The following is a 21,299-nucleotide window of genomic DNA, read 5'->3' as shown; positions in this document are numbered from 1 at the left end:
CAGTCAGCTGCTAAATCTTGTCAGTTCTTCTAATCAAACCTTATTTATTGAGTGCTTTCTGTGTGTGAAGGTGCTGTATGAGGAGCATGGGAAAGTATGATGGAGTGAACAGACATGATCCCCTGCCCTCAGGGAGTATCTCCCAGACCTGCCCCTTCCTTTCCACCCTGATCCAAGTTCTTTCTGATCATATCTCATGCTGCATTGGCATCCTCGCTGGTTGCCCCATTTCCAGCCTTCCCCCTCCCCCTTTCAATCCGTATTTCACACTGCTGCACAAATCGTGCTCTTGTGACACCGCTCAGTACATAGCTCTCATCCCCTCCCTTTTTGGTAGACGCTCTGGTCTGCTTGAGAAACCTCTCAATAAAAGGTGCAGAGAGAACGGGGAGGGAAATGGGTTGTAAAATGATGGCAGGCTAAGAAATGCGGATTTGCTGTCAGTGCAAGAACACTGAATACACTCAGTTCTGCGTAAATGGGCGTGGTTTCACCATATGGCTTGGCTGGCGCGCTGTTGAGGAATTGGGAAATGTCTATCCAACAACACAGGTCTGTTTGGATAACATGTTCCAAGGACACTGGATAAAATGTGAGTTTTAGTTTTCCTTAATGTGGAAATTTGTGAGCTTGCATCTCCATGTTATGGGAAAACGGGGTATTTTGGCACTTACATAGCACAGATTGTTTTAATGTGCATTGCTTGATATCGAGCATTACTTGAATGTTAAGTTTATTCTAGTCTCTAATTTGCCTTTTTTTGCCGGGGAGGGGGGTTACTTAGAAGCCTGGAGAGAAGAGAAATAAATTTCATGGGCTGAATGTTTACTGCTAAAAGAATTCTTATATTACCAAATTGAAGACCTTTTCCCTCCCATTTGTCATCCCTATAGCTTGAAATAGCTCAGAAGCATCCTGATATCTATGCCGTCCCAATCAAGGCACCAAAACCAGACCCTAACTTATCCCAGTTTTCAAGGTAAGCCAGGAGTGCAGTGCATAGCAATAGCTGCTATCCTTTTTGTTTAAATTGTGTAATGTAGAGCTCCTTGACTACTGGCCACTCTAAAGCTCAGTGGTGAATCTTGTCTTAAATGTATATTAATGTGGCCCCTGGTCAGAGCCCACCCCTGTCTTGCTCTCCCAGCTCTCCCTTCCTCCATTGCCCTGCTGATCACTCCTGCCAACCTTCTCCCCATCTCTAACCCAGACTCTGGCAGTTGTAAGGCCCTTTCAGAGGATGAAGCCTCTGATTCACTGCACCAGGACAGAAGATGAATCTGGAGACCCTCACCCCACCCACTCTGCCCTCTTTCTAACCAGTGACAGGCCATTTTGCTATCTGCCAGTGTGGAGACTGACCACTGAACCTAGGGGTGGAACCAGCTGTTGCTCAAGTGAGTCAGCGACTAGTGCTGGCCCACAAGCTTACAGCTGAGATTCGTGCTGAATTCAGACGCAGAAATAGCACCCTCCCTGATGCCACTTGTTGGCAAAGACAAACAATTTTGGAAGGTTTCTACCGACGTTACTCCAGAAGAATTTGAGGGGAAAAAATATTGTCACTTGGGAATTTTGGGGGGTTGGCACGTAAACACTACTTGTCAGCTCAGAGAAACACTTAACAGCCACTACGGGACTCTCTGCCTGGGGCTCTCTAGCAGGCAGAGGACAATTGGCTGGGTTGACTCTACCTTCCGGAGGATCCTGGAAACACTATTGAATAGTTTTCTAACCCAGGTCTTGTGGAGACCTAGTCTGAGAGGGCTTTTCCTCAGCAATGCCGTCTCTTGGCTGTGAGTGAATCGGTTATTTTTTATTCATCCCAGCTATGCCACTTGTTTGCTCTGTGACCCTTGGGCAAGTCACTTAACTTCTTTGGGTCTGTTTCCTTTTCTGTAAAATGGGGATTAGAGCCCAGGGTCTCTGACATTCTGACTCTTTCCACTAAGCCACACATGTTTGCCTGCCAGTCATATTTATTTGAGCACTGTCTCTGTCAAACTGGTTATAAATGGCATCTACTGAATTGTTGCTCCGTCTCTCCTCTTCCCAATACCTTCCTATCTCTTGGCGAGGGAAAGAGGTTTGGGAGAAGGTGTGATATTCTTTTCTTTGGACAATTCCAGGTCACCTGAATCTCAGAAACCACCTTTTAGAATTTGCCGAGATGCCAGGGGGAGTTATGGGAGTGATGCTGAGGAAGAAGACTATCGCCAGCAGCTCTCGGAACATTCGAAGCGTGGATATTATGGGCAACCATCCAGATACCGGGATACTGAATTGTAAATTCACTAATATATCTGTCTTCTGGGCCAAGAATCAGAGTAGCACTCTTGCAGGAAAACTGGGATGGGTTTTGTTGGGGTTTTTTGGTAGAAGTGGAACATGGAGAGCTATCTGGTTGGCTTATAAAGTTCTATTTTTGGAATGGGGTGGGTGGGAGGTAAGGCTATATAAACTGATTTATAAACGCACACTGGAAGTGGAGGATCTCTTTTCTGAGAGTGGGTTGGGTTACAGAATTAAGACAAAAAAACACTTTGTGGTCTGAATATTGTTACTTGTGTCATGGACCAAGAGTTATTTTAAAAGTTGTATCAGTTTTGTTTTAATATTTCTAACTTACTAAAGAGTGATAACTTTTTCCTCATACTGCCTTAAAGGACTACTCCATTGAGTGAATGTGAGTTCAGAGACAAAGAGAAGACATGGTTTAAACTAAATTCAGCTAAACCTTTTAATTCAAATCTTTAAGTGCCTTTTAGAGAAGGATCATCAACTTTCTTCAACTAATACTTAAAGCCATAATATACTAAAGAGTATTTTGACTAATTTTTTGTACTGGTTTCGTAGTTATAATTTTCTCTGCATAGTATCTATTTTTCAGGCACTGATCAGTTTTCCCTAAGTGCAGGCTGTGTATATATATATATATATATAATAGGTATGCATACTTGGTAATCTGGCTAATCAATATCAAGAAGCTTGAAGGGCCAAGAAGTTGGTGTAGAAATTCAGTTCATTTTTGTTTTAAGCTATTGCACAAAATCAAATAAATATATTCTATATAATCACTTCCGGTTTGAGTTTTGCTTCAAAATGTAAAAATTGCATTTCAGTAGTTGGATGGATTTGTTGTATACGTATTCAGTGTGTTAAAGTTTGAAATGTTTAGTCCAACTGGTTGGCCCTTGAGAATCCAGAGGCATTTCATTGGATATTCTTTGGAAAGGAAGGATAGAAGGTAATCCTTCCCATGAAGTATCTATATAGAGTTGAGGGATATTTTATTTGCCAAATTCATGTGCTGGTAAGGTGGAAACTCAGTAAATTGCAATCAAGCCAAGGCCAGACAGGCAGACCTCAGTCATAGCACAGAATGGGTTTCTGAAAACTGCCTTAAGCTGGGGTGTCAGTTTCTCATTTTGGTGGTGAGGTTGAATGTGGTTGGGTCTTGGAGGGGATGGGAGAAACTCATCCTCTAGACTGTAAACTTGTTGTGGGCAGGGAGTGTGTCTGTATTTTGTTGTACTCTCCCAAGCGCTTAATGTTCTGCATACAGTAAGTGCTCAATAAATACGATTGACTGAGAAGAAAAAAGGGAAATGAAGGGAAGTCGCGTGAGACTGTCTTGTAATGAGTTCCATAACATAGGTTCTCAGTCCTGAAGTCATCTTCAGGAGACTGTCATTATTACTGCTCTCTGAACTGCCTATTACAGTGTTCATTAAGCCTAAGCACCAAGGGAATTTACTTACCCACCCTCCCTGCTGCATTGTTGCTGCTTCCCCTTTCTCCTCTCCTTCCTGTGATACCACTTGGCTCCTCAGTGCTGAGCTGCTGGGTCAGGCTGACTCAGCCCCTGAAGGCTGCTCTTGCCCCCAGACCTGGCATCTGTGAAAGCAGGCACCCCTATTCCCCCATGCCAGTGGGTGCAAGCTATCCCTTTCCCTGTCCAACGAGCCACCTGCCTGCAGCACCTCCAGCTCATCTGGCTCTCTCCTGGAGCTGCTGCCGTCTGTACTAAGGAAGGGAACCCCTGGACCCGACAGGTGCCGGCTCAGCTCTGCAGTCCAGTGAGGAAAAGGGGACCCCCACTCTGCCTACAGTGGGCAGTGGGTGAGATCATTTCTGTGGTTCCCCTGTGGCCACTTTTTAGCTCTGAAGGGCAGGACTGTCTAGGTTTGGCTTCCCTTCCTCCCCAGAAAGCCGTGGAGGCCAAGCTAGTGGAAACACTCCCATGGTGCCAATTCACGGGGGGCAGGCTTGCTGTGGAGTGGGTGCTTGTGGGTTTAAAACATTGTAGGTCATAATTTTTTTTTACAGGCATCCTGCTATAATTACGGGACTGGTCCCTGAACCAAAGCTGGATACTCTATTTTTGCCATTGTGCCCTCCATCTGTTATAGATAGGACAGGGTATGGTGTGGGAGGGAGGCTGTAGTCATGGAAGGGCCTGATCATAATAATTGTGGTATTTGTTAAGCATTTACTATGTGCCAGGTATTGTACTAAGCACTAGGGTGGATACAAGGTAATCGGGTTGGACACAATCCCTGTCCCACATAGGGCTCACAGTCTTATTCCCCATTTTACAGATGAGGTAACTGAGGCACAGAGAAGTTGTGACTTGCCCAAGTGTCCCAAGGTGACCCCGGCATACCCTCCATCTCAAAGTCAAATGCTGTCTCGTGACCCCCCCCGAGCCAGCTGGTGGAACTCGGAAGTGTGGGTGGGATACCGCCCCCACAACCAAAATTGCTAGATTGGCAGCCCAAACCAGGAATACAGAAGGTGTCCCTCACCCCTGTGCCAACTAAATTAGTTATGGAGATGGGGGGACGGCAGAGATTGAATAAATTGAGGCCGGAAGCTGGAATGGCCTAGGAGCACAGGTAACAAATACCTGTGGCCTCTGACCTGTGCAGCGGATAAAGACTTGCAGCAGCCGGCTGCAGGTCACTCTGCCCAGAGCGTGAGAAGCCCGCTCTGACTGCACCAAGTGAGGAGCCGTGGAATGGGGGAGGGTCCCGTCCCACTGAACGCTCGTGGGGCTGGAAGCCAGGCGCTTTGCCATGGGTGGGTAATGTGTAAGTGGATTCCTCCCGAGTGGGAAGTACTCATGGGTGGGAGCTAGGCGCTTTATCATGGGTGTGTAACACAAGTGCATTCCTTCCAAGTGGGAAGTGCTCGTGGGTGGGAGCTAGCCGCCTCACCTTGTGCAAACAAGCCATAAGTGAATTCCACCTGGGTGGAACCTGGGGGTTTTGCCACACTTGAGTAACACATAAGTATATTCCTCCCGAAAGGGAAGTTCAATTCGTTGTGTCTAAAATAATCGAATAAATCAATTCGCCTCATGGAATAAATTTTGTATAAAACTTAGGCTTTCCGTCATTGTGTGTGTGTGTGTGTGTGTGTCTGTCTTCCCCCTCAACAAACCTGTCCCCGAGTGACACCAAGGTAACACAGCAGACAAGTGGCAGAGCTGGGATAAGAACCCAGGTCCTTATGATTCCCAGCCCCAAGCTGTATTCACTAGGCCATTGTGTGAATCATTGTTAATAATGGGGTCAAGGAGGGAGCCACCTTGCATGGAGGAACAGGGCAATGACACAGATTTGAGGGCAAAGTGGATAGGGAGCTGGTCAGTGGAGAAGCAGTCTTGAGGGAGAAGGGAGAAAAAGATTCAAGTGGAGTGTGGGAGGTTGAGGGTGGAGAGGAGCTAGGGCTACAAACCTCAGTGCCCTTACAGGCAGTGTGTGGAGCTAAATGTAGCTAATGCCATAAAGGACATTAGTGTCAGAACATCAGACCTGATGTCGAAAGGTTAAGTCAGGGTGCTAATTTAAGATGTTGTTGGAGGAGCCGTTGGTTGAAACCTAAAAAGTGAAAAGTCAAGGACAGCTTGGATTGGTTTACTTTTGCTATGACAGCTAAATGAGTCTAACAGTTTAGGAATCACTCTTTGTAGCCAAAGTAATCAGAGTCCAAAGAATCTTGATGTGCCCCAAGCACAGGTGGGGCTCTATGAGAAGTGCATAGAGCAATGGAAATGAACTGTATGGCCCACCTTATCCAGGCCAGGATTGTGACAAGATAATTTAGAAAGAGTCAGACCAAAAATTTCCGTAAGTTGGAGTAATAAATGAAGATTGTGGGGTGGGCATGGGGAAGGATTTTATATCTTGCCTCAAGTGGCATCTAATGAGAAGAAGAGAGTATCCATTTGAGCTATTGTTTGGGGTTAGTATCTCGATCCTAATAATAATGATGGTATTTGTTAAGCGCTTACTATGTGCCAAGCACTGTTCTAAGTGCTGATCCTAACAGGGTGGGGTTTTTACGTGCCCCAGTGGAAGAATGACTGGTGGGCTCAAGTGAGTCGTGGTGCATCAGCTACTATCGGTTCCTGGATGCAGGTTTGTGGTCCTGAAGAGTTAAGACTGAGGCTTGTCCATCACATGTCTACTAATAGTATTTCATTTGTTCATCAGGTAGGGGAATTTGGTCATTTGATTCTATGTAGTCCTCTCTTTTCCCCACACTGCTAACCCTGTTTCATCTTAGTTTGGCTCCATTGAGCTTAAACATCAAAATGGATTCTCTGCAGAAAATTCATCTTAAAGACTTTTGCCCAGCCTATGAAGGTCTGCGTTGTTCAGGAAAAGAATCAGAAAGGTTGAGGTGGAACATGATGATATTTACAGCTGTCTCAGTTCTTCAGGAACTGCTCATCTAACAGTGGTTTTTCTTGAGCACTTACTATGCCATCACTGGGCTAAGTGCTGGGGTAGATACCAGATACACAGATCAAATACAGTCCCTGCTCCACACAGGACTCGACAGCCTAAGTGGGTGAGTGGGTATTTTATCCCCTTTTTACAGATGAAGGAACTGCATGCACCTCAGGGATGTGAAGTGACTTGCCCAAGATCACACAACAGCCCAGTGGCAGAGCTGGGGTTAGAACCCAGGTCTCCTGACTCCTAGTCATGTCCTCTTTCCTCTTCTTTGCCCACAATTGTAGATGTACGGGATCCTTTTTCTGTTTTACTGCCTGCCTTTTAGTCATTTCCAGACCTAATATTTCATTAGCGTTTTGGAAATAAATATAGCCAAGCCCACAAAAGATTTGTTGGGATTTTTTTTTGCTTTAGCTTTGTCACCTCTGCTAATGGGATCTCCTCTTCTACTTCTACCCCTTTCCTTCAATTTCTCCCTCCTCCTCTCCCCACCCCCACTTGTTTTGCTCTAAGCTCAGGTTACAGGACAGTCATACTCATTTAAGATTCTTTCTCTTATGCCTGCCACTCCCTATTTAAGGCTGCCTACGGAGGGTGGGTCAGAGTGTGGTATATTACCATACTTTTATAGATTATTCATATGACTGGGAAAAATGTTGACTATATGGTGTTCTATATTTAGACTCGTGTATGTGAAGTCAGGCCATAAGCATTTTGTTGTCAGGATGCAGTCTGGAAAGGGCAGGAAGATGAGGAAGAATGTATTATTCAGGATTTTACAAGAGGTAATTAACCCCTGAGGAAGAAATTTCACTGAGGAAAAAACCTCCAAGTCAGCTTAATCTTAGTCTTCCATTCTTGCCAGGAATCTAGAGAGGCCCAACACCTCTGACCCAATAAAGATTAAGTGTGGATTACCTCATTTTTAATTGGTTGGAAGTTCTCTCTGCCTTTCGAACATCAGTTGCGAAAAGTTCCAACCGAACTGTTTTCCAAGAAACAAAGAGTTTCTTCAAAAGCGTATGTATTGAATTTTAAAATCAATCACATCTCAAAAAGCCTACTCTAAGAAATTGGTAAAGTACACACGTTAATTATGCTTTCTGAAATTTATGTAGTTGTCTCATTTTCAAAGATGGCATGACTGTCAATTTTTGCATTCATAACATATATTTGGTGATTTATTTTCTGATCATGAGCAGGAAGGGGAAGGTACACAAGTTGGAGTAGCGTCCCGTTGTCTTGGTTTTCAGAAAAGTGATATGGTCATTGTAGTGGACACCTTCGATGCCGAAAATAACCAGCCTTCATGGAGGAAGCTTGGCCTAGTTTCCAGAGCCGATATCAAATGCCTATGAAATCCCAATGCCTACGATATCAAATGCCTATCAAATGTCTATGAAGTCTTTGAACTGTTCCCTGCAATTATGTGGTATCTGGCACACAGCAAAGAGCATATCAATCTGTGCTATTTATTGAGTACTTACTATGTACAGAGCAGTGTACTAAGCACTTGGGCAAGAAGCAACGTGGCCTAGTGGATAGAGCATGGGCCTGGGAGTCAGAAGGACCTGGGTTTTAATAATAATATTAATGGCATTTATTAAGCGATTACTATGTGCAAAGCACTGTTCTAAGCGCTGATCCCTGCTCTGCCACTTTTCTGCTGGGTCACCTTGGGCAGGTCATTTCGCTTCTGTGTCTGTTACCTCATCTGTAAAATGGGGATTAAGACCGTGAGCCCCATGGAGGACGGACTGTATCCAACCTGATTAGCTTGTACCTGCCCCAGAACTTAGAACAGTGCCTGGCACATAGTAAGCACTTAACAAATACCATAAAAATCAAAGAGTACAATAAAACAGAGTTGGTAGATAAGTTCTCTGCCCACAGCGAGCTTTCAGTGTTGTGTTCCCCTGTGGTCTAAAACCTTGTTACAGTTTCTGGATGCCTGATTAACAACATTCTTCAGTAACTGGTTCAGAAGGATTCTGACTAGCTTCTTGCCAGCAATTGAAAGCAGTGTAACACTGTGATGCATATTGCTGTCTGCTCTTTCACCTTCTTGAGGGCGGTGATGTTTTTAATGACCCTGACACACCTCTGTGTTCTGAATGCCATTGAAAAGCTTGTGTGGGTGCTTAAATAGGGGCACCCTGTTGATACTGTCTAGATCTCTGCAGGTGTACAATCAGGTCCGGGAGCCTATGCTCTGTGCAAGCCAGCCTGCAGCTGCACTGTCTTGGCCCCTCCCCGCCATGGCCCAGAGAAGCAACCGATAACTGCTGTCTCCCCTCAGCACCAGCTAGGGCCCCTGTTCCGGACAGGCTCTGTGCACACTGAGCCACAAGGATATAAGCTCCAGCTGAGCATCAATCAGTCACATTTCAGTCACTTTTTGTGGCTTAGTGGAAATTGTCCAGGCTTGGGAGTCAGAGGTTGTGGGTTCTAATCCCGGCTCTGCCACTTGTCAGCTGTGTGACTTTGGGCAGGGCACTTAACTTCTCTGGGCCTCAGTTACCTCAGCTGTAAAATGAGGATTAAGACTGCGAGCCCCACGTGGGACAACCTGATTACCTTGTATCTACCCCAGTGTTTAGTACATTGCTTGGCACATAGTAAGTGTTTAACAAATACCATCGTCATCATCATTTATTGAGCACTTACTGTGTGCAGAGCATTGTAATAATAATAATAATTGTGGTATTGGTTAAGTGCTTAATATGCGCCACAAGGATTGTTCTAAGCACTGGGGTAGATACAAGGTAATCAGGTTGGACACACTCCATGTCTCTCATGGGGCTCACAATCTTGATCCCCATTTTCCAGACAAGGCAACTGAGGCACAGAGAAGTTTTGACTTGCCCAAGGTCACGCAGCAGATGTGACACAGCCAGTATTAGAACCCACAACCTCTGACTCCCAGGCCCATGTTTTTTCTCTGCTTCTCTACTGAAGTGCTTGGGAGATTACATACAATAAGGGGGAGATGGACATTAAAATCTATTAAGAATATGTAAGTAAGGGCTATGGGGCTGAGGCCGGGGTGAATATCGATGTCCTCAGCTTTCTCCCCCTCACCAGCGGACAGCCAGCCAAGCTGCCTCCCTGAGAATTGGCACTGGCTCGCCTCCTCTGGGCCATCAAGGGGACTCCATCCCATCCTGCCTTCCACCAACTTGGCAGGAAAGAGAAAAACACTCACAGCCTGAAGCTTCCACAAAACCTTGGAAGACTGGTGGCTGCTGTAGTGGTTGCTGTGACTATTGGTGAACCTTGGGCTCTGAGCTCTGAGGAACCTGAAATTCTGCTCCTCTAGCAACGACACCCTGCCGATATTTGTTTTTATTTGGGGTTTGTGTTCTTGGCTTATGCTGTTTTAGTATTTTATTTTTTCACTGGTCCTGATATCTCCTGTCCTTTCTCCCCACTTACATTCTTAGATTAGGGCCAGGGACTGTGTCGATTACCACCTACGCATTCTTTTCCAGAATTTAGTACAGTGCTCTGCCCACAGTTAGATCTTAATATTAATTGTTTTATTTGTTAAGTTCTTACTATATGCTAAGCACTGTGCTAACTATGAGATGAGATTGGACACAGTCCCTGTCCCAAATGGGGCTCATAGTCTGAGGAGGGAGAACAGGTATTTAATCCCCATTTTACAGATGAGGAAACTGATACAGAGAAGTTGTGACTTGCCCAAGGTTGCAGATCCAGGATTAGAACCCAGGTTCCCTGACTCCCAGACCCTTGCTCTTTCCACTGGGCCATGCTGCTTTCTGAATCAAGACTGAGGGCCACATGGTTATCTTGGGAGGAGCCAAGTGGACCTAAAATAGGGTGGAATTTGAGACGAGAACACCTGTGTAATCAATCAATGAATGGTATTTACTGAGTACTTACTGTGCACAGAGCACTGTACTGAATGCTTGGGAGAGGACAATACAACAGAGTTGGTAGACATGTACCCGCCCACTAGGAGCTTACAGTCTAGCGGGGAGGCAGGCATTAAAAGAAATTATGAATATATATGAAAGTGTAGTGGGGCTGAGGGTGAGGTAAATATCAGTATGTCAGAGGGAGACAGCTGATAGAGTTTGAACTCCGTAGGAATTTTTGTTTTATGAGAAGCAATGGAGAGAAAACGGAAATTTTTGCAATAGGCTCTGACTGGCATTTTAGAAAGATGATACGTGCAACACACACATGAGCCTTACAAATCTTTCATGTGTCATTTGACCGCCCAGTAGCTGGTGGATGGGGTTTGATAGTGAAAGCCTAGTTGCAGGCAGAGGAAGAGAGAGAACATTTGTATAGCACTCTCACTTTTGCAAAGTGCTTTCATGTCATTATTTTACTTTGTCCTCATCATCCCTGAGAGGTAGGAAAAGACAAGGGGTAGTATTCCCATTTTACAGGCAGAGAAACAGAGACATAGAGATGGTAAGGGATTTGCCCAAGATCATGCAGAGAAGTATCATGGCTTAGTGAATAGAGCACGGGCCTGGGAATCAGAAGGACCTGGTTTCTAATTCCAGCTCTGCCCATGTCTGCTGCATGACATTGGGCAAGTCACTTAACTTCTCTGGGCCTCAATTACCTCATCTGTAAAATGGGGATTGAGTGTGAGCCCCATGTGGCAGAGGGATTGCGTCGAACCTGATTAACTTGTATGTACTTCAATGCTTAGAACAGTGCTTGGTACATAGTAAGTGCTTAACAAGTACTATAATTATAATTATTATTATTATTATGTATTTGGCCAGTAGCCGAGCTGGGACTAGGACCTGGTTTTCCTGACTCCCAGACCTCCCAAGGAATTCTGGGGTTGTAACAGTCATATAGATCAAGTCCCACCCAGAGTCCATCACCTCAGCCATGCTGGCCCTGCCTTATATTTTGCCCCCAGAAAAGAAACGAGCACTTCAGTCTCACTGGTCAGGAATATGGGGACATATCAATCTTGCACCTCACCAAACATCCCCTACTGGTGGGAAAATAAGAGAATCCTGAAGAAACTGCTTAACTTCCTGTCCTTAGAAATGAGGCATTCACAGTGTTTCAAGGACTATCTCATTTGTCCACTCAGATGTTTTATTAAAGATTTCATAGAAGATGTGTCAAATATGAATGTAACAGTAGGAAACTGATTACCAGAACTGTCTGGCTATCTGATCAGGCTAGCTCAGATAACTGTGAACAAAATTGGACAAGTTCCAGCTTGAGACAGTTGAACCCATTTTTTTGTTATCTCACCTAGCATTGATCCAAAAAAGTATAATCAGCTTTCTATTAAAATACAAAACATTTTTTAAAGAAAAAAAGATTTACAGATACAAGCACCCTACCTGTTCTATTCATGTTTTAAAATAACTTGGATGAACAATTTTCCAAAGAAATAAATCTCCATTTGTGCTCACTCCTAATTTTAAGACCCTTTTTGTTGAGGGTGGTGAGGTTGGTATAGCATTAACAGCTTTTATTGAGCTCCTGTTTGCAGAGTACAATCAATTTTTTGCAGTAGGTTAAAAAAGAGTCAATCATCTAGAATGCATGGAACCAAGCCCAGACTAGATTTGTAGCTATTTTGGATAATTGAGTCTTCCTAGACTGTAAACTCCTCCCTCTAGACTGTAAGCACCTTGTGGGAACATGTCTACCAGCTCGGTTATATTGTACCCTCCCAAGTGCTTAGTACTCTGCACAGAGTGAGGGCTCAATAAATATGACTGATTGAAATGTGGTTACATTTACTGTAGAACCCAGGTTTCCTGACTGCCTGGAACAGTAAAAACTAAGATGACAGAAAACAGGAAGGGTGGAGAGATTTAGAGTAGTCGCTTATTCATGTGCATTTGGGGGATGAAGAGCTAGGTGACTTGAACAGACCTGCTTAATCTTTAGGGCTGCCCTACCCCCAGGCAAACAGCATCTTGAGGATTGCAGCGCCCAGGTCCCCTCCCTGAACAAGAGGTGCACCCATTCCTCCAAGTTTCTAAAGCCATCATTCCCCATTTGGTATCCATACCCAAACTACCTTCACTTGATGTGCAAAATGATGCCACGACATCACACCCTGTCCATTGAAATAAATTCCCTTGCACCCTTGTCTCTCCACTGATCTCGAATCACTAACCTCAAACCCTGGATCACCTCCACAGTATGCTTCCTCTGTTCCTCTGCAATAGCCGCGGGACGCCACTGTGGAAATCATTCATTCATTCATTCAATCGTATTTATTGAGCACTTACTGTGTGCAGAGCACTGTACTAAGTGCTTGGGAAGTACAAATTGGCAACATATAGAGATGGTCCCTACCCAACAATGGGCTCACAGTCTAGAAGGGGAAGACAGACAAAAAAAACCAAAACACGTAGGCAGGTGTCAATGCCATCAGAATAAATAGAATTATAGCTATATTCACTTCATTAATAAAATAGAGTAATAAATACGTACAAATATACACAGGTGCTGTGGGGAGGGGAAGTGGGGAGGGCAGAGGGAAGGGAGGGTTTGGAGGGGAGGAGTAAGAGGAGAGGAAAAGGCAGGGGCTCAGTTTGGGAAGGCCTCCTGGAGGAGGTGAGCTCTCAGTAGGGCTTTGAAGGGAGGAAGAGAGCTAGTTTGGCGGATGTGTGGAGGGAGGGCATTCCAGGTCAGAGGTAGGATGTGGGCCAGGGTTTGACCACGGGGAAGGTGAGAGTGAGGCACAGTGAGGAGGTTAGCGGCAGAGGAGTGGAGTGTGCAGGCTGGGCTGTAGAAGGAGAGAAGGGAGGTGAGGTAGGAGAGGGTGAGGTGATGGAGAGCCTTGAAGTCGAGAGTGAGGAGTTTTTGCTTGATTCGAAGGTTGATAGACAACCACTGGAGATTTTTGAGGAGGGGAGTAACATGCCCAGATTGTTTCTGTACAAAGATAATCTGGGCAGAAGAGTGAAGTATAGACTGAAGTGGGGAGAGACAGGAGGATGGGAGATCAGAAAGGAGGCTGATGCCGTAATCCATTCGGGACAGGATAAGAGATTGAACCAAGGTAGCAGTTTGGATGGAAAGGAAAGGGTGGATCTTGGCGATGTTGTGGAGGTGAGACCGGCAGGTTTTGGTGATGGATTGGATGTGCGGGGTGAACGAGAGAGCGGAGTTAAAGGTGAAACCAAGGTTGCGGGCTTGTGAGATGGGAAGAATGGTAGTGCCATCTAAAGTGATGAGAAAGTCAGGGAGAGGACAGGGTTTGGGAGGGAAGATAAGGAGCTTAGCCTTGGACATGTTGAGTTTTGGTTGGTGGGCAGACATCCAGATGGAGATGTCCTGAAGGCAGGAAGAGATAAGAGCCTGGAGGGAGGGAGAGAGAACAGGGATGGAGATGTAGATTTGGGTGTCATCAGTGTAGAGATGATAGTTGAAACCATGGGAGCGAATGAGTTCACCAAGGGAATGAGTATAGATGGAGAACAGAAGGGGACCAAAAACTGACCCTTGAGGAACCCCTACAGTAAGGTGATGGGAGGGGGAGGAGGGGCCCACAAAGGAGACTGAGAATGAATGGCCAGAGAGATGAGGAGAACAAGGAGAGGACGGAGTCTGTGGAGCCAATGTTGGATAACGTGTTGAGGAGAAGGGGGTGGTCCACAGTGTTGAAGACAGCTGAGAGGTCGAGGAGGATTAGGATAGACCCTTGACCAACCTCATCCATCTAAAATTAATCCTCGCTTGCTATAACTCTGCCCTCTGTTCCACCTGGCAACAATTCTTGGCATATTTGTTGAATCGCATGCTCACTGACTGCACCAACTCAAACCCCGCAACCTCCACCCCCATCTCTTTCCCCTAATGACCTGGTTACATACTTTATCAATAAAATTGAAACCATCAGGTGTGATCTCCCTAAAATTTCCTTTGCTCCTCTCCAATCCCTCCCTCCTCCTGTGCCCTCTTCGGCTTGCTCATCTTTCCCAGCAGTATCTCAAGATCTCCTACCTCCTCTCAAAATCCACCCCTTCCACTTGTGCTTCTGACCCCTCTCCCTTTGCATCTTATCAAAACACTTGCCCCCTCCTTTCTTCCCTCCCTGACCATCATCTTCAACCATTCACTTTCCAGTGGCTTCTTCCCCACTGCTTTCCTACACGCTCATGTAACCCCTATCTTAAAAAAAAAAAAAAACCTCCCTTGACCCCACAGCTCCCTCCAGTTATGGCCCCATCTCATGGACCTGATAATCAGGGAACCTGGGTTCTAATCTTAGCTCTGCCATAATAATAATAATAATTAGAAATAATGATATTTTGTTAAAAACTGATTGATGCCAAGATGGGTGGGTTTTTGAGGAGTAGGGAGATGTGTGCATAATGTTTTTGGGTTTTTTTAGAACAATGATCCAGGCAGCAGTGAAGTGTGGACTGGAGAGGTTGGAGATGGGAAGGTCAGGGAGGCGGTTGATGCAGTAATCAAGGTGGAATATGATAAGTGCTTGGATCAGCATGATAGAAGCTTGGATAGGGAGGGAAGGGTGGATTTTAGCAATATTGTGAGGTTGAACCAACAGAATTTGGTGACAGATTGAATATGTGGGTCGAATGAGAGAGAGGAGTTGTGGATAGTGCCAAGGTTATGGGCTTGTGAGACAGGGAGGCTTGTGAGACGGTTCCCTTTCCACTAGGCCACACTGCTTCTGCCCTTCAGTGCCCATTGAATTTATTGCTTATTTTAGTAACACCCCTCGTGACAGCATTTGAGAGAGGCCAGGCATTATTTCAGAGGGGGAAATTGAGGCCTAGAGAAGTTGAGACTTGCCTGAGATCACACCAGGAGTCATCGGCGGAGCTGGAGCTACAATTTCTGGCCCTTGACTCCTAGGCAGTGTGCTTTTCAGTAGACTACACTGTAACATAGGAGAAGCCCCAAGCTTGCCAAGATGTAAAGGCATTCCATCTCAGCTGGCCAGTTTCGGCTGAGGCTATTTCCATGCTAAGACAGTTGTTCAGCACCAGATGGACCTACAATTAGTTACTTGCTATAGCTGCTTCTTGCAACCCAGTTCTACCTTAGCTTCTGGCGCAGCTAGCTGGATCTCTGGGTAGGTAGGGCCTAGGGTGGTGATGTCATTATTGCATGCTATTACTACATTTGACATGAGGCAGCATGGTCTAGTGGATAGAGCACAGGCCTGGGAGACAGAAGAACTGGCGTTCTAATCCAGGCTCTACCACTTATCTGCTGTGTGACCTCGGGCAAGGCATTTAACTTCTCTGTGCCTCAGTTATCTCATCTGTAAAATGGGGATTAAGGCCGTGAGCTCTGTGTGGGACAGGGACTGTGTCCAACCTGATTATCTTGTATCTACCCCAGCACTTAGTACAGTGCCTGACACACAGTAAGAGTTTAACAAATACCATTTTAAAAATATGTAAAACTTCTTCATCCAGCCTATGAAATTTGTTCCCATAGGAAGCTGTGTGGGCTGAAAAGACCAGCCAAGTTCAAGAAGGGCTTGGATAAATTCAAAGCAAGTAGTCCATAAAAGGTTACTAAAGAAAAAGTTAGGGATTATAGATAGTTAAACATTAGGATGAATTTCAAGGAGGCAAACATCACATGGCTACTCCAAGCAACCCGTCACCATATAGTAAGTATTAGTAAGGGGATTTATTGATCGCTGATAGTACAATTTATGAGTGCTTGGTACAGCAGCGGAGAAGCAGCGTGGCTCAGTGGAAAGAACACAGGCTTTGGAGTCAGAGGTCATGGGTTCAAATCCTGGCTCGGCCAATTGTCAGCTGTGTGACTTTGGGCAAGTCACTTAACTTCTCTGTGCCTCAGTTACCTCATCTGAAAAATGGGGATTAAGACTGTGAGCCCCCTGAGGGACAACCTGATCACCTTGTAACCTCCCCAGTGCTTAGAACAGTGCTTTGCACATAGTAAGTGCTTAAAAAATGCCATCATTATCATTATTATTACAGAGTACAAAAAAATGCATGAGATTCATTCATTCATTCAATCGTATTTATTGAGTGCTTACTGTGTGCAGAGCACTGTACTAAGTGCTTGGGAAGTACAAATTGGCAACATATAGACAGTCCCTACCCAACAACGGGCTCACAGTGTAGAGATACACAATACTTGCCCACAGGGAGCTTACACACTAATGGGGGAGACATTCATGAATATATTTACAAATGCAGTAATCAGAATGAATTAATGGTCTATAGACTGTATGATTGTGAATACAAGTGGTGACATGTTCTAGTGGGAATCAGGAGACCGAGCTCCCAGCTCTTCCACTAGCCTGCTGTGTGACCTCGGTCAAGTTATTTAACCTCTGTGAGCCTCAAGGTTTTTATCTGTAAAATAGGCATAAACTGGATTGTCAGTCCCTTGGAGGACAGGTAGTATGTCTGATCTCATACCGTTGTGTCTACTCCAATGTCTAGTATGTAGTAAGTATGGCATTTAGTAAGTGCTTACTTTCTTACTGCTATACATATCAATCAATCAATAGTTCAGTATAATAGTAAGATCATTGAAATAAAGGATATATGTGATATGATTTCTTTAAGGAAATTAATATCTAAATCTGAAACCTAAGAACCTGAGAGTCAGGGAAGTGCAGAGGTCATGGCAAGGAGAGAAGTGGCAGATACTGGAGAAAAATATTGCAAACAGGCCTCAGGCTTTTCCTGGGCCCCCAGTCTTTGTAAATTTAATCAATCAGTCAATATTGAGCACTTACTGTGTGCAGAGCACTATACTCAACACTTAGGAGAATACACTGCAACAGAATTGGTAGACACATTTCCTGCTCACAACGAGCTAATCCCTTGGAATTTAAAACACACAATTTGTGTGAAATTCAAGTGGAGGTTTCAGATCATTTTAAAAAATAAAATAAATGATGGTTTCCCTCCCAATGGGCTACAAATTGTCTGACCTGATTATCTGCTGCCTATTTCAGTGGTTAGTACAGTGCTTGGCAACAAGGTAAGCACTTCCCGAATACCACCATCTTTATCAACTTCACACCAAATTTCAGTCATAAAGCTATTTCAAGTGGGAAATAAAAGCCTTCCAATCCAGCTCTTTTCCCTAAGGAAAAGAAGGCACATTCTCAATGACTGATCAATATTAATAGCATTTCTGCCGACTCACCCTATTTTATTTAACAATTTAGTAGCTCCTGCAGTTTCATCTTCTAACCGTACTATTCTAGTCCTCTATCATTATTCAGGTCAACTGTGACTATTATCTGTGACAGTTCAGCTACTTCAAACCCAGAATAGCGGTTTGAATGATCAAGGTATCAGAAGTTGAGCCGGTGAGCAAATTGTCCAATTTGAATGACTAAGTGATTGTTTTGATTATTTGAAATGTAATCTTTACATTTCCACCGAGTTTTCTGGTTAGTGTGTCTGGAAGATCTTGCCACTTGTCCCATTATGCAGGTCACTATGAATTTGGTAGTTTTAATTGCAAGACTCCAGGGAATCTAATCTCTGGAGCCTGTGCTCCCAGCACCAAGTCTTAAGTTAGTTTGGAAGGCACCTAGTTTGCTGCAAACATTACTCCCGACTCATACTATACATCCTTATAACAATATTCTGATTCAGAAACCAATTTTCTTCTTCTTCTTCCTTCTTCTCTCTTCTTCTTCCTTCTTCTTCCTTCTTCTTCCTTCCTTTTCTTCTTCTTCCTTCTTTCTTCTTTTCCTTCTTTCTTCTTTCTAATTCACAGAGGGAATTCCAATGTAAAAGCCAGGGCAGTGGGGGAGGAAGGCAGAGGATCACTTTATCAAATACAGACTTAATGGGGGCATTGGATTGGATTATTCCTTTAATAAGTAAAACTGGGACATTGAATGCCCAAAATAAATGTCTGTTGAAGTCACAAATATTTAAATTGATGTGGCTATATTGTGCATATATGTGGGGTGTTTTCAATATTTGAATGGATAAATTGTGTGGAATTGGGTGTGTTCCTATTTTCTTAAGAACCTTAACTTTTGCAGACTTTAAATGATGTTTCAGTTTTTGCAGCTTTAATTTTGAGTTATAGTGTCTTGCAATTCCATGATTGCCCTTCCTGCTGACTTGGCTTTTATTTAAGGCAAAACTTGAAACTGAAAAATCCCCCAAGTATGCATTTCCCTGTCATTTTGTTTTCACCCTCTTTCAAGTTTCCAGGCCATCTTAGGCTCCAGGGCAGCCCCAGGCTGAATTTAGCCCCCTCCCAGGGCTGGGCACACCAACCCCCTCCTCCCCCACCCCTCACCCCCTGGCATGGGGTGAGTAGTTTTAGAGCTCCTCAGCGACACAGCAGAAGGAAGAGCGAATGAGGATGGTGCTATCAGCTGATGATGGGGGAAAGGAGAACTCTCAAAGCGGGAGGGTCGCGACCTAATGCCCAATTTGCCCAATGATGCTAGCGGTCCAGCTGGCTACTGCTTTGTACTAGTTCGCCAGTTATTTGAAAACCCAGGAATTCTCCAGCTTCCAACAAGTTGGGTTTATTTCTAACCCAGCAGAGTCCTCTGTTCAGCAGTTCTGTTTCAGACTGGATTAACCAGAAAAAAATGATTTTGTTCTTGAAAAACAGCAGGTTGTAAAAATAAAGCTTTAATTTCTCCCCAAATCCTCCCAGCTTGGTCCTTCTTGAAAATTGATTCAACATTTAGCAGGATTTGCTATTTGGCTCTGGCATATGAACTTTTTTAAAAACAGCTAGTGATTGTCTTCCTTAAAAGTTAGGCTGTGTACAAAAAAACAGCCTTCTTCAATGTGTTATTTTTATATGCATTGTAAGAGACAAACTTTTTTTTCTAACAAAGGAAAGGCAGGGGGGGTTTTTTGGTTGTTTTTTTTTTTCTTCAGACTCTAGCTCGCCAAGGCTTCAGGTCTACAAGGGGTGGACGTGCAAAAGTCACGGCCCTGAACAATACTGGTAGCCAAGGAAATCAACATCATGTCCCTCCTCTCTCAGGAATAAGACCAAAGGAGAAATTTGTCTACTAGTGCAAAGCTAAAACTCTTCATGAGTATTTGCAAGGCTGTCTACCACCTTTCCCTATTTATATTTCTGTTCTCTTCATCTGTTACTGACCAGCTCGCTCTCTTTGCTCCTCCTAAACTCACTTTCTGATTGTACCTTGCTCCCAACTCTCTCACCACCGCCCCCTCACTCGTGCTGTTCCCTCAGCCTGAGACCCCTCACAAATCCACCAGTTGACAGCTTTCCCCATAGTCCAAGACCTCCTAAAAGGCCACCTCCCTCAGCAAGCCGTCCCCATTGAATCCCTAATACCTCAAGCTACGCAAACCTTCAGCAATTGCCAGGACTTATTTTAATGGAGAATATTTTAAAAGAGAAACAGCATGGCCTAGTAGATAGAGCACAGGCCTGGGGAGTCAGAAAGATGTGAGTTCTAATTCAGGCTCTGCCATTTGTCTGTTGTATGACCTTGGGCAACTAACTTCATTCATTCATTCACTCAATCGTATTTATTAAGCGCTTACTGTGTGCAAAGCACTGCACTAAAGTGCTTGGAAAGTACAATTTGGCAACAGATAGAGACAATCCCTACCCAACAATGGGATCACAGTCTAGAAACTTCACTTCTCTGGGCCTCAGTTATCGCATCTGTAAAATGAGGATTAAAATTGTAAGGCCCATGTGGGACACGGCCTTTGTCCAACCTGATTTGCTTGTATCTACCCCACTGCTTAATACAGTGCCTGGCACATAGTAAGCGCTTATCAAATACCATAAAAAAAAGAGTTGGGGTATTGCAGGCTGTAATGCAATACAACATTCTTTTTTTTGATGGCATTTATTAAGCTCTTACTATGTGCAAAGCACTGTTCTAAGCACTGGAGGCACTGTTCTAAGTGCTGGGGAGGATAGAAGGTGATCAGGTTGTCCCATGTGGGGCTCACAATCTTAATCCCCATTTTACAGATGAGGTAACTGAGGCAAAGAGAAGTTAAGTGACTTGCCCAATGTCACACAGCTGATAAGTGGCAGAGTCGGGATTTGAACCCATGATCTCTGACTCCCAAGCCCGTGCTCTTTCCACTGAGCATGCTGCTTCTCTACAGCTTGTTCCATGCTGCCCCCAACTTTTGACCTAAGGTCCTCATAAATGTAAATATGAACTAGAATTGTCCCTTATTGAGTGGCTGATGAATGTCCCAAGCTTGACAAAGCCACGACACCCCCTCCACCCCTTACCAGACCAGTTGCTTGAAAATCTCTGCTCTTTTCTCCCACTGAAATGTGCTAGGAAACACCTCCCTTCCTTTTCTTCCTCATGTAGGTCCCACTGTGTCTCTGTCCCTTCCTTCCCCTTCCTTCCCACCCCCCACCATTGTAAACTCCCCATTGTGGCTGCTTCCAGCCCCCTTCATTGTATCACTCTAGAGGAGGATGTTCTAGAGAGAGCCAAATTTTTCCTATCCCCCTCCCTGTCTCCCTCCCCTTTGGCTCTCCAGCTATACAGCAGAACCACTATAGCAGCCTTTCAAGTGACAATCCAGCCCTCCTCCCAGGAGATGAAGTAAT

The 21,299-nt window shown here is 44.6% G+C and overlaps 1 protein-coding gene across 5 annotated transcripts in view; it reads left to right on the top strand.

Moving 5' to 3' along the window:
* The window catches only part of TJP2 (tight junction protein 2), a 123,767-nt gene extending 120,690 nt beyond the window's left edge, over positions 1-3,077 (top strand). For all 5 annotated transcript variants that reach the window (XM_038769385.1, XM_038769387.1, XM_038769386.1 and 2 more), the window contains 2 exons: positions 894-979; positions 2,130-3,077. In XM_038769385.1, coding sequence (XP_038625313.1) covers positions 894-979; positions 2,130-2,289 — 246 coding nt within the window. In that variant the 3' untranslated portion in view covers positions 2,290-3,077. The remainder of the gene's footprint in view (positions 1-893; positions 980-2,129) is intronic.
* Positions 3,078-21,299: the final 18,222 nt, after the last annotated feature.

This window comes from Tachyglossus aculeatus, chromosome X4 (assembly GCF_015852505.1).
Source record: "Tachyglossus aculeatus isolate mTacAcu1 chromosome X4, mTacAcu1.pri, whole genome shotgun sequence".
NCBI lineage: Eukaryota > Metazoa > Chordata > Mammalia > Monotremata > Tachyglossidae > Tachyglossus > Tachyglossus aculeatus.
This window is presented reverse-complemented; position numbering and strand designations above follow the sequence as displayed.